Source organism: Hyperoodon ampullatus (assembly GCF_949752795.1).
Source record: "Hyperoodon ampullatus genome assembly, chromosome: 6".
Lineage (NCBI taxonomy): Eukaryota > Metazoa > Chordata > Mammalia > Artiodactyla > Ziphiidae > Hyperoodon > Hyperoodon ampullatus.
In genome coordinates, this window is record NC_136919.1 from 70,571,084 (window position 1) to 70,583,694 (window position 12,611).

The 12,611-nt window shown below is 35.6% G+C and overlaps 1 protein-coding gene across 2 annotated transcripts in view; it reads right to left on the reverse strand.

Moving 5' to 3' along the window:
* RIC1 (RIC1 homolog, RAB6A GEF complex partner 1) overlaps window positions 1-12,611 on the reverse strand; it is a gene marked incomplete at its 5' end in the record, with an annotated part of 144,488 nt that overhangs the window by 68,618 nt on the left and 63,259 nt on the right. For both annotated transcript variants that reach the window (XM_079706868.1, XM_079706867.1), the window contains one exon: window positions 5,663-5,742. In XM_079706868.1, coding sequence (XP_079562994.1) covers window positions 5,663-5,742 — 80 coding nt within the window. The remainder of the gene's footprint in view (window positions 1-5,662; window positions 5,743-12,611) is intronic.

A 12,611-nucleotide genomic window follows, 5' to 3' on the forward strand; every position in this document is an offset into this window, starting at 1 on the left:
CACACACTGTATAAAAGATCACGGTAATGGCAATAAATTTTAGAAAAGCAATAACATGTTTGGCTTGGTAGAGAGGAAATGAGTTAGGTTTAGACATGATGAGTTTGAGGCTGCCTAGAGACATCTAAATAGATTTGTTCCGGAAAGGTGGGCCAGAAGCTTAAGAAAGTGGTACTATATTACGGAAACGTCTGAACCTCATCCACATATACTGGATCATTAAAGCCAGTAAGAGCATGCAGAATACAAGAGAACGCAGAACAAAATCCTAGGGAACAGTAAAGCATTATTTTAGGTACTATAGAGTAATTTAAGGTGTTGATTTAAACCTAATGACATCTTCATGAAGTGGATATTAACTCCATTCTTCAGATTTGTAAAATAAAACTCAAAAAAAGTAAGCAACATGATTAATCCTGAAAGCTAAGAAAAGCTACTGAAAAACTGTAGAAAAATGGCAAGTTAATTTTATGTTAGAAAAATTCACTTAGGGGAAAACCACAAAAGATGAATTAATAAGATATTACAATAATCCAGGAGAAAAATGACAAAACCCAAACTAAAGTAGTGTTGCTGAGAATTAGAAAGAAGGGAGAGACATGAGGGATACAAGGTAGAATATACGGGACTTGATATAGACTGGCTATTGGAGTTATTAAGTGGTAAGAATAAATAAGCTCAAATGATGGTGCCATTTACAAAAAAAGAGAATAAACTGTAGGCTTTCCCAGGATTAGGTTATTTAAAAAGCAGAATGTAATTTTTCTTTTTATACTTAATAAAAAATTTCTCCCTTCTGACTTTTTCACTGTAAGTTATTAGATAAGACCTAGGATTTATTCACAGTAATTTCTTCTTATTAACTTTCTTACCTTCTAAATCTCACCAATCCAGAATGCTCCGGCCATGGGCGTATGTTTTGTTTCCTCATCTCACTGAGAACTTTTAAAACATCATCTTCTCAGTAAAGACCCTGACCACTCTATTTCAAGTTGTTTCCCCACTTCCTATTCCCTTTCCCTGCTTTATTTTTCTGCATAGAATGTATCACCTAATTTGTAATGTATTTTACTTATTTATCACCATCTATTACAAGAATGCAGGCTGTATGAGTAGAGTTTCTTGTTGTTGTTGTTTTTTTTCTTTTTTCTTTTTCCTCTGCTGCATCCCAGTATCTAAAGCAGTCCTGGAGCCTGACAAAATTTAATACTTAAATGGACGGATGGATGACAACAATTTTTCAGAAGAGTTTTCTGAAAGAGGTAGTACTCTTTATCACCAGGCCTTTTATATCATTTTTCTTAAAAAAAAAAAAAGAAGCTTTTTATTTACATTATCACAAAATCAGACAGCTTTGAGTCTGATAAGAACAATGCATAGGGCTCTTTGAATCAGGCAGATCTGTTAACAATTCTGTGATTCTTTGAATTCAGGTGCCAGTCTTAGAAGTGTGGCCAACAAGGAGTGGTTTTCACTGTCCAGAATTTATAGAATAACGTTGCTAATTAATCTTATTAGTAAATGCTCATGCAATTATAATGTAAGCTAATGGATACATAAAAGACGCAAAGTTGAACAGCTAAAGGTTACACATGTACTGTTACAGAATACATACATATTGAAATCAAACTACACATGCAACGTTTTGAGAAGATCAAAGGGAATCAAAAACGTTAGGATAACTAACGTACTTTGTCAAGTTCAAAAACTGAACTTAGACCAAGATATATTGTTAGAAATAGCTTTCTAAATCTATAGAAGCTTAAGGGGAAAAAAGCAGTTAAAGTTTATTCTCCAGAAAACTAACACTCAAAACTTACTAGCAAAAAGAAAAAAAACAAATGTTGAGGGGAATCTTTCACATCTGTAAGTAATTCAAACCTCTTTTATTCTCTTTGATGTAACTGAGTAAATGTTTATATCCCCTTCCTTGCAGGTTTCTCCTGCAAGAAGCTTTATTTTATTGAAGTATAATTGACTTACAATGTTATGCTAGTTTCAGGTGTACAGCAAAGTGATTCAGTTGTATATATAATATATATGTGTATATATATAATATCATATATGTTATTTTTCAGATTTTTTTCTCTTATAGGTTATTACAGCATATTGAGTATAGTTCCCAAAAAGCAGGATTTTTGAAAAGGCAAGTTGTGTTTAAGTTAGAAATTGCTAACCTCAACTAATTATTCTCTTCTTGCTTCCCACCTAGCACTAATTCATAACAGAAATACTGGCCTTGGGGAGGGAGTGGGACGTTTGAATTTTGATAGTTGTTTTGGAGTGATTTTTTTCAGTGAAGAAGATAATATCTTCATCTTTAATAGTTGATAATTAAATATACTGAATTTTAGTACAGTAACTTTTCTTTTTAAAAGAACACTAACCTCAATAAGGCTGGTCTCAATAAGGTGGAAAGATAGAATAAGGAGAAAAAAATCTCTGCTCTCAAAGTAGTATACATAATGATGAAATGTTTGCTGAAATTATTTTCATTATGAGATTAGTATGATTTGCAGTTTCAAGATCTACCAAACTCATATTTAAACATAAACACATGAACATATTCTAAAGCTTAACACAAATTATTTCTGATTTATCCCTGGCAGAGTTTCCTTCATTAATTGCACTGTAAGTTACAAGAAATGAAAGAAAAAGCCATCAAGACGACCTTCAATGGATAAGTCCACCCACTGGCCTGTGTAACCAATATGAAGGAATATTTTAATATAGAATGGAATTTATAAAGATGCAAAGGATGAAAGAAATGGAAAATTCATTAATCAAAGAATAAATGACCTAAATGACCTTCGAGGCATAAAGAGTCATTTAATATAAGACTGTAACCATTGCTGAAGCGTGACTCCCACCATCAACAGGAAGGATGTTGGAAACAACACTTATGTGAAAACTCTGAAAGATTATGGGGGCATCCGACCTGTTCTAAGATGAAGCACTATGGGAAAAGAGGCAGTCTGAGGTTAAGATGCTGTCACATAATACAAGGAAGTTGAGATACTATAGAAAAACTCATGGGAGGAACTTAAAAGATTTAGAGAAGAGAAGCAAGAGACCATAGCGTTTCTAAAACTGTGAAGAGGATGACTAACCACTGGCCTCAATTACGCTGTCTCTATTCTTCAGGACTACTATAAACCACTCCAGATCATTTATCCATTTTTGGTTCCCTAACTCCCCAAATAAAACCCAAAGTAGTAGATGGCTAAATGGACACACAGGGTTGAAGCAGTGTAGTATTGGTGGTTAATTTAAATACACAGATTTTGAAGCTACAACATTTATGTTTAAATCCTGACTGTGTCACTTACTAGTGTATGACTATGGGTGAGTTACTTAGCCATCTCTGTGCTGCAGTTTGTATAGTTACTGTACATAACTACCTCATCAGGTTGCTACAGGGATTAAGTTAGTCTGAAAAAGTGCTTAGAACACTGTCTTGAATTGCATAAGAGTTAACAATGGCACAGATGATGATACACTCTCAAAACTAAATTTTTTTAATTTTTAAAAATTTTTATACAATTTTTAAAGGTTACTTTCCATTTACAGTTATTACAAAATATTGGCTATATTCCATATTGTATAATACATCCTTGAGCTTATCTTACACCCAATAAAAACTAAATTTTTTAAAAAACTCTCCTCAAATCACGTTTTAAAAACCTAAACTCACATAACCCTCCAAACAACTGAAGATGAAAATATTTTTATTCTCATTTTATAAACAGGTTCTACAGAAAAACTAAGAAACTTACTAGACTAAAAAACCAAACTAGAAAGTAGTCTAGCAAACAAATGCATAATAGGCTGATTCTAATCTGCCCTGTGAAACTGTTTCCATATTAGAGATTTTGCTTGATTTTATGTAGCAGTTACTAGAAGTTAAACTCTGAAAAAAGTATATTATCAAGTTAAAAACAAAAAATATATATAATATATATAATTTATGTAATGTATAAAATCACTTTATATATATAATCACTTAAAACATTAGAAATAAAGTAAAAATTTGATGAGAGAAAAAAATATTAATAATAATAGCAGCTGTCCATTATTAATTTTTCCACAAGCTAGGCACTTATCTAAACATTTAATATGCATGGTCTCATTTAATCCTATAAAATAATTACTACTGTTATCTCATTCTACAGATGAGGAAACTCAGGTTTTTAGAGGTATTTTAACTTGATAGGAGACATACAGCTGAAAAGCAGCAGAACTGACATTCAGTTCCAGGTCTATCTGACACCAAAGCCTATATCCCCCCTTAATTTCTATTTATGCTACTCTAAGGCAATACACATTTTATTGAGCCCATATATTGAAACTCAAACTCTTCAACACAGTGGAAGAACATCCAAGTTTAAAAACAAAACAAAACAATAATGCTCTTTACTTAGTTCTTTAGCTTAACATATACAGTCAAACACAGCATAGCTCATGCATTGTTGGGACTACTACTTAGTTAAGCAGTATCCCCTGGAGTCTTAGAATTAAAAGGTAAGAAACTTTTAAAAACCTCTGGAAAACAAAAAGTGAGTCTCAAAATACTATTCCAAAACACTCTACATATATGTAAATCATGTTGGCAAATGGAAGAAAATTGTACTTTTCACTGTTTCAAGGGATGTTATTTCCCTCCCCTGCCCACCTATAATAGTATAAAAAATAAAGTTAAGTACAGGTGATTCTGTTTATTGCTTTTTATTTACAGGAGAGTGTCTAAATTGAGAATTAAAATGGAGATAGTTCCTCTCATGAGATTGCTTTTACCTATTTATCTTTTGAAATCTTTGTGTTTCTTAGCAATTTATATGACCCCTTCATATAAAAAATAATAAGCCTTGGTCTTATTTACTGCAAAATTTTCCCCCAGTTTGTTATCTGCCCTTTTAATGTTGGTCTTTGTTTTTTTTCTGTTAATTTTCAGAAATTTAAACTTTCATATAATGTAATCTATTTCCCTTTAATTACTTACATAACTAATAACCTCTGTCTTCTATCATCTAGAAATGTGATAAATAATTCATTTATATTTTCATCCAGTTTTAATGGCTTGATCGTTTTTTAAAAAGGTGAAATACTTGAAAATTACATTACATGTTCTTTTATTTCAAAAGGTCTTTTAATAAAATGTTCTCTTATTTCAAAAGTAAGGCAAATAACAAAAAAGGAAAAAAAACAATGCAAAACATACAGAACAACACAGATTAAAGATCAAAAGTCCAAGTTCCCTCAAATTCTAATCAAGAGGTAACCCACTGTTTGGAGTACATATTTTTTCTATGCATATACTAAAATGTACAGGAAAAAGTACGTATAGCTTACTGACACTTCACCTCTTCCCCTCATGATCTTAGCTCATAGATCCCCAATAAAGACTAAAGGATGCTAGATCTGAAGTATTTTAATAGTAATTCTGAATGTCCACGAAGGGAGACAGTACATCCATCCAAGATTTTCAGACTTACTTAATTATAGAATTCTTTATTCAAGTGACAGCAGTTCAAAGACCTGGTAATCTTTAAAACAGTGTTTTGGAAATGCTGGCTTAGCACTTCAGACAACCCGAAACTGTAATGTTTTGTGAATACAAAGTATGCAAATCAAATATTTAAAAAATGAAAGACAACAAACTTACTTGGGATACACTGGTTCATAAAGGTATTTGTCCCCTCTTGTAGATGTTATATGAAAAAACAAGATGTAGCCATTTGCCGTCTGAAAGATAAATTTTATTTACCATGAATTAAAGGGTAAGGCTATGACTGTAATCTTAATTTTATATATTCTTACTTTGAAAACACTTCAAGAACCCCTTTTTGAAGAGCTATAGCTTAATTATGCAAATAAAAAATCACTTTGTTTCAATATAATCCATCTTGTTTAAAGTAACTCATGAAAGGGATTTACGGATTTCAAAATATTTCATAGGTAATTGAAATCAATAGTTCTTAACATGCTATAGACATTAATATTCTAAAATAACTTTATTATTCAATAATAGATGATTATTTTGCAAAATATACAGAACGTTTTAAACTCTGGAATAATATGGCAAATAATTTTTCTGAGTTTTTAAAGCAATTATGTCACCAAATAGTAGTAGTATGATGAAATTCTTTACTCAAAGTTTATATAGTGTAACTTCAGAATAATATATTTTATACATTTCAAAATCAATCAATTAGCCTCTGATTTACTACAAAATATACCAAGACAGAAGAAAAAACAGAGCAAACCTGCAACTTAAAAAATTTGAACATCAGCTAATTTTTCTAAGTTAATAAAATGTTTTAAAAATATAAACTGTAGGGCTTCCCTGGTGGCGCAGTGGTTGAGAGTCCGCCTGCCGATGCAGGGGACACGGGTTCGTGCCCCGGTCTGGGAGGATCCCACATGCCGCGGAGTGGCTGGGCCCGTGAGCCATGGCCGCTGAGCCTGCGCATCCAGAGCCTGTGCTCCGCAAGGGGAGAGGCCACAACAGTGAGAGGCCCGCATACCACAAAAAAAAAAAATAAATAAAAAAATAAAAAAATAAATAAACTGTATTAAGTGAAGTAAGTCAGAAAGAGAAAGACAAATACCATATGATATCACTTATATATGTAATCTAAAATATGACACAAACGAACTTATCTACAAAACAGAAACAGACTCACAGACATAGAGAACAGACTTGTGGTTGCCGGGGGATGGGGGTTGGGGGGGATGGATTGGGAGTTTGGGATTAGCAGATGCAAACATGTTGTGCATAGAATGGATGAACAACAAGGTCCTACTGTACAGCACAGGGAAATATAGTCAATATCCTGTGATAAACCAGAATGGAAAAGAATATTAAAAAACATATATATATGTATAACACTTTTCTGTACAGCAGAAATTAACACACATTGTAAATCAACTATATTTCAATTAAAATATATATATATAAATTATATTAAAACAAACAAACAGTGCCATCATATGATCATGGCACATATCTCACTTGTAAGGTTCAAACAACCATTTTACATTTATATAAATACAGAAAATACAATATTTAGCTTTTTCTAAACAAACATTTTCAGGTATTAACAGAGTGAAGTGGCAATGATTTACCCAAACTTCTTTATATTCACACTGAATTCTTATCATTTTAGAGGCAGGAGGGCTTTTACCCAAAGTAGAACTAAAGAAACGGAAAAAATTATTCAAAGTTTCAAATTTCTTTCCAGTGCTGGTTTTCTGTTTTTCACATAAAGCAATGCTAGAGGAAATACTCAATTTCTTCAGCAAAGCCAGGTGTTTTGTTTCTAAGCTATAAACTTTAATATTTTAATGTATTCCAAAACTCTAATTCAACATATTGGGATACAAAAGAAAAAAGGTTAAAATGCTTCAGAAAAGATCATCATTCTAATTCCTCATGTGCAATTTTTTATTCTTCTAATGTGAAAACTATGGGATCAAAAAGAAAATGGATTCAAATCAAACCATGCTGAAAGTTTCACAGACATCATGACCCCTATATAGATTAGTGACTGTTTAAAATATGTAAACTCTACTGTTACAGGGGCTAGAAAAGTAAAATAATACAGTCTAGTACTTAGATGAATAAAATACAACCACTGTCTGAATATCAGTCACTCAAGGTCAAAAGTTCAACATTTCTGAATATCAAATGCTAATAATATACTCAGAATTTTAACAAGCGCTTAGAAGACTACAATGCCAGGAAAAACACAGCATCACTTGGCACAAGCATTTAGAAATTTTATATAGACAGTATACTAGATCAAATTACAAATAATGGCTTGATTTACTATTTTGGTATTCTGTATCAATGATCTTTACCAAGTTTCTACGGCTTTGCATGTATATTAAATGCTATTTATTTCCAGATCTCAATGACATTCATCAGTGATAATTTCATGACCAGTCCTGCCTTTGAACAACTTAAAAAGTTTTGGTAGTAAAAAAATGATCATCCTTAAAAAGTAGCATCTTTGTGTATCTATACCAAAACTGTTTTTATGCAGTGTTATGATGGCCCTTCTCTTCTTATCCCCAAAATACTGCAAAAAAGTATATAACTATTGCTTAATCTGTGGGCAACAATACCAATACCTTCTTCGAGTATGCATTCATAAATACATGCACACACCCCAAAACTAACTTCTCTAAGTTAATGAAAAGACAAAATAAAGAACTTCAAAGTTCTCTTTCCTGTTATCATCCCTATCTTAATATTTTTTTCTTTCTCCAAGGTATATTACTGGATTATGTGCCTTTAATTACAGAGGCCCAACAATCTGTAGGCAACTTACATGACAAGTCTTTATGTCCTTTTCTTTTGTATATCCATGAATTAGGGCCATAAGTTCATAAGGATAAAGGTAGTCAGAGGATAAAAGAAAATCACTACTTAAATAGAAGATGGAAGAGACAGACTTGTCTCTACTAATACTACTTAGAAGAAAAAGAACTAGAAACAATAATGTAAAAGGATATTAATAATGCAACAAATTATCAGAGAGGTATGAATATAAGTTTGACATCATTTATTTCAATTGCAAATCTAGTAACAGAGCTTTTAAAACACCATGCAAACTACCTCACCTAATTCCACATTTTAAAAAGAGATTGAATTCTACAGGTGGTGGTGGTAGTTGATATGGTTATTATTATTATTATTATTAACGGCCTGTTTCTATTCTGCTTTGGGCATTTGGGAAGTTTTCACTTGCCACCCCAAATTAAATGTATTTTTAAATTATTTTATGATTGATGCATTACAAATAGTAAATTTCTGTAAACAGGAGTAATTTAAATCTAACCGTGTCATAAGACAAATCAACTGCTATATATAACTAATGCTTAACCTGTAGGCAGCATCCCAATACTTTCCTCTACCAACCCAAATACTTTTTTGTACATGAATTCACCAGATACTTTAGAATTCCAAGTCATAGTGCATTTCTTCCTCAGAATATACCATTTTTACCATAAAGAATAGGACAGATTTATGCATCTGGCTCCAATGACTTGAATAATGGCATCACAGAGATTTCTATAATAACTTAAGAGATAAGAATTTTGATGATTTAGAGATGTATCTTCTATCCCAACATACTGTCATATCAAGTTTCAAATAAGGCTGATAACAGACTAGCATTTTTCAATTCTTTACACTGGTTTATAAATGATGTTCTCTGTTTTTAGCTTTATTTTTCTGTTATACATGTTCAAGTATATAAAATTACTCACCCCAAAGCATACCACTAAGATAATGATCTAACACTTTTGTATACTCTTTCAGACTTTGTACATTCATACCTATGAATATATTTAAATGAAAAATAACAAAAATGGTTATAAATAACAAAATCTCTCAAAGATAGGTGAAGAATATCTTGATACAAATATTCATCAAAAATTATTATATTATTACTAGTTCTATCACATTGTTTTATATCAGAATACTTAAAAAAAAAAAAAGACGTCTGCTTCCAACGAAGATGGATTAAGCTGAAGTCAATCTGTGCTCCCATCTGAAACAACCGAAAACCAAACAAAATATATGAAACAATGGTTTTCAAAACACTGACAAGCAATGAAGGCTAGTGATCCCTGACAGATGAAAAACAACTGAGGTGAGTTCTATGATTGTTCCAGCTTACTCTCTTGAGTGTTTCCAGGTCACAGCACTGAGAAGGGGAATGGAGACAGAGCCTGGCAGACTCCCTGAGTTGAGAAGATGATGTTGAGAGTCCAGGAAGAACAAGGCACTAACAAAATTTATATGATAGAGTACCAGAGACAACAGAGCTGCATGGAGAAAGAATCAAAGAGCACCAATAAGCACATGCATGTGAGGATACTACAAAGGCAGAAGAGAAACCAAAAGGATTAGTAAAGGTGCATGGTGCTCCAACAGTCCTGAAAACAGTCCCTGTCCCACCAGCAAGACTGAGGAAACTCATAATGCACAGGGCATTGATTAGAATGCTCAGGAAGGTAGTCCTCAGGTATGGCTATGGTAAATTGACTTTTTAAACAAGAATAATAGCAATGTATGTTGGGGTCTTACCATATATAAAAATAAAACATTAATATATGTTCCTTCACCCCAACAGAATTAAACTAGAAATTGATGACAGAAGATTTCTGGAGAACTCTCAAATATTTTGAAACTAAATAATATGCTTATAAATGATTCATGAATAAAAGAAGAAATCAAGACAGAAATTTAGGGGGCGACTTCCGGGTAAGATGGCGGAAGAGTAAGACGCGGAGATCACCTTCCTCCCCACGGATACACCAGAAATACAGCTACACGTGGAACAACTCCTACAGAACACCTACTGAACGCTGGCAGAAGACCCCAGACCTCCCAAAAGGCAAGAAACTCCCCACATACCTGGGTAGGGCAAAGCGGAGAGATTCCCGCACAGAGAATCGGTGCCGAGCGGCACTCACCAGCCCGAGAGGCTTGTCTGCTCGCCCGCCGGGGCGGGCGGCACTGGAAGCTGAGGCTCGGGCTTCGGTCAGAGCGCAGGGAGAGGACTGCGGCTGGCAGCGAGAACTCAGCCTGAAGGGGGCTAATGTGCCACAGCTAGCCGGAAGGGAGTCCGGGAAAACTCTGGAGCTGCCGAAGAGGCAAGAGACTTTTTCTTGCCTCTTGGTTTCCTGGTGCGCGAGGAGAGGGGATTAAGAGCGCTGCTTAAAGGGGCTCCACAGACGGGCGCGAGTCACGACTGAAAGCGCGGAGCCCAGTGACGGGCGTGGGACGCTGGGGCTGCTGCTGCCGCCGCCAAGAAGCCTGTGTGCGAGCGCAGGTCACTGTCCACACCGCCCTTCCGGGAGCCTGTGCAGCCCGCCACTGCCGGGGTCCCGGGATCCAGGGGCGGCTTCCCTGGGAGAACGCACTGCGCGCCTCGGGCTGGTGCAACGTCACGCCGACCTCTGCGGCTGCAGGCTCGCCCCGCACTCCGTGCACCTCCCTCCCGCCCGGCCTGAGTGAGCCAGAGTCCCCGAAGAGGCTGCTCCTTTAACCCTGTCCTGTCTGAGCGAAGAACAGACGCCCTCCGGCGACCTACACGCAGAGGCGGGGCCAAATCCAAAGCTGAGACCCAGGAGCTGTGAGAACAAAGAAGAGAAAAGGAAACCTCTCCCAGCAGCCTCAGAAGCAGCGGATTAAAGCTCCATAATCAACTTGATGTACCCTGCATCTGTGGAATACATGAATAGACAACAAATCATCCCAAATTGAGGAGCCAGGAGTCAGTGCTGTGCCTCTGAGGTGGGAGAGCCAACCTCAGGACACTGGTCCACAAGAGACCTCCCAGCTCCACATAATATCAAACGGCGAAAATCTTCCAGAGATCTCCATCTCAACACCAGCACCCAGCTTCACTCAACGACCAGCAAGCTACAGTGCTGGACACCCTATGCCAAACAACTAGCAAGACAGGAACACAACGCCACCCATTAGCAGAGAGGTGGCCTAAAATCATAAAAAAGTCCGCAGACACCCCAAAACACACCACCAGACGTGGACCTGCCCACCAGAAAGACAAGATCCAGCCTCATCCACCAGAACACAGGCACTAGTCCCCTCCACCAGGAAGCCTACACAACCCACTAAACCAACCTTAGCCACTGGGGACAGACACCAAAAACAACGGGAACTACGAACCTGCAGCCTGCAAAAAGGAGACCCCAAACACAGTAACATAAGCAAAATGAGGAGACAGAAAAACACACAGCAGGAGAAGGAGCAAGATAAAAACCCACCAGACCTAACAAATGAAGAGGTAATAGGCAGTCTACCTGAAAAAGAATTCAGAATAATGATGGTAAAGATGATCCAAGATTCTATTTCCCAGATCCAAAATCTTGGAAATAGAATAGACAAAATGCAAGAAACAGTTAACAAGGACCTAGAAGAACTAAAGATGAATCAAGCATCGATTAAAAACACAATAAATGAAATGAAAAATACTCTAGATGGGATCAATAGCAGAATAACTGAGGCAGAAGAACGGATAAGTGAGGTGGAAGATAAAATAGTGGAAATAACTGCTGCAGAGCAAAATAAAGAAAAAAGAATGAAAAGAACAGAGGACAGTCTCAGAGACCTCTGGGACAACATTAAACGCACCAACATTCGAATTATAGGGGTTCCAGAAGAAGAAGAGAAAAAGAAAGGGACTGAGAAAATATTTGAAGAGATTATAGATGAAAACTTCCCTAATATGGGAAAGGAAATAGTTAATCAAGTCCAGGAGGCACAGAGAGTCCCATACAGAATAAATCCAAGGAGAAATATGCCAAGACACATATTAATCAAACTGTCAAAAATTAAACACAAAGAAATCATATTAAAAGCAGCAAGGCAAAAACAACAAGTAACACACAAGGGAATCCCCATCAGGATAACAGCTGATTTCTCAGCAGAAACTCTACAAGCCAGAAGGGAGTGGCAGGACATAATTAAAGTGATGAAGGAGAAAAACCTGCAACCAAGACTACTCTACCCAGCAAGGATCTCATTCAGATTTGATGGAGAAATTAAAACGTTTACAGACAAGCAAAAGCTGAGA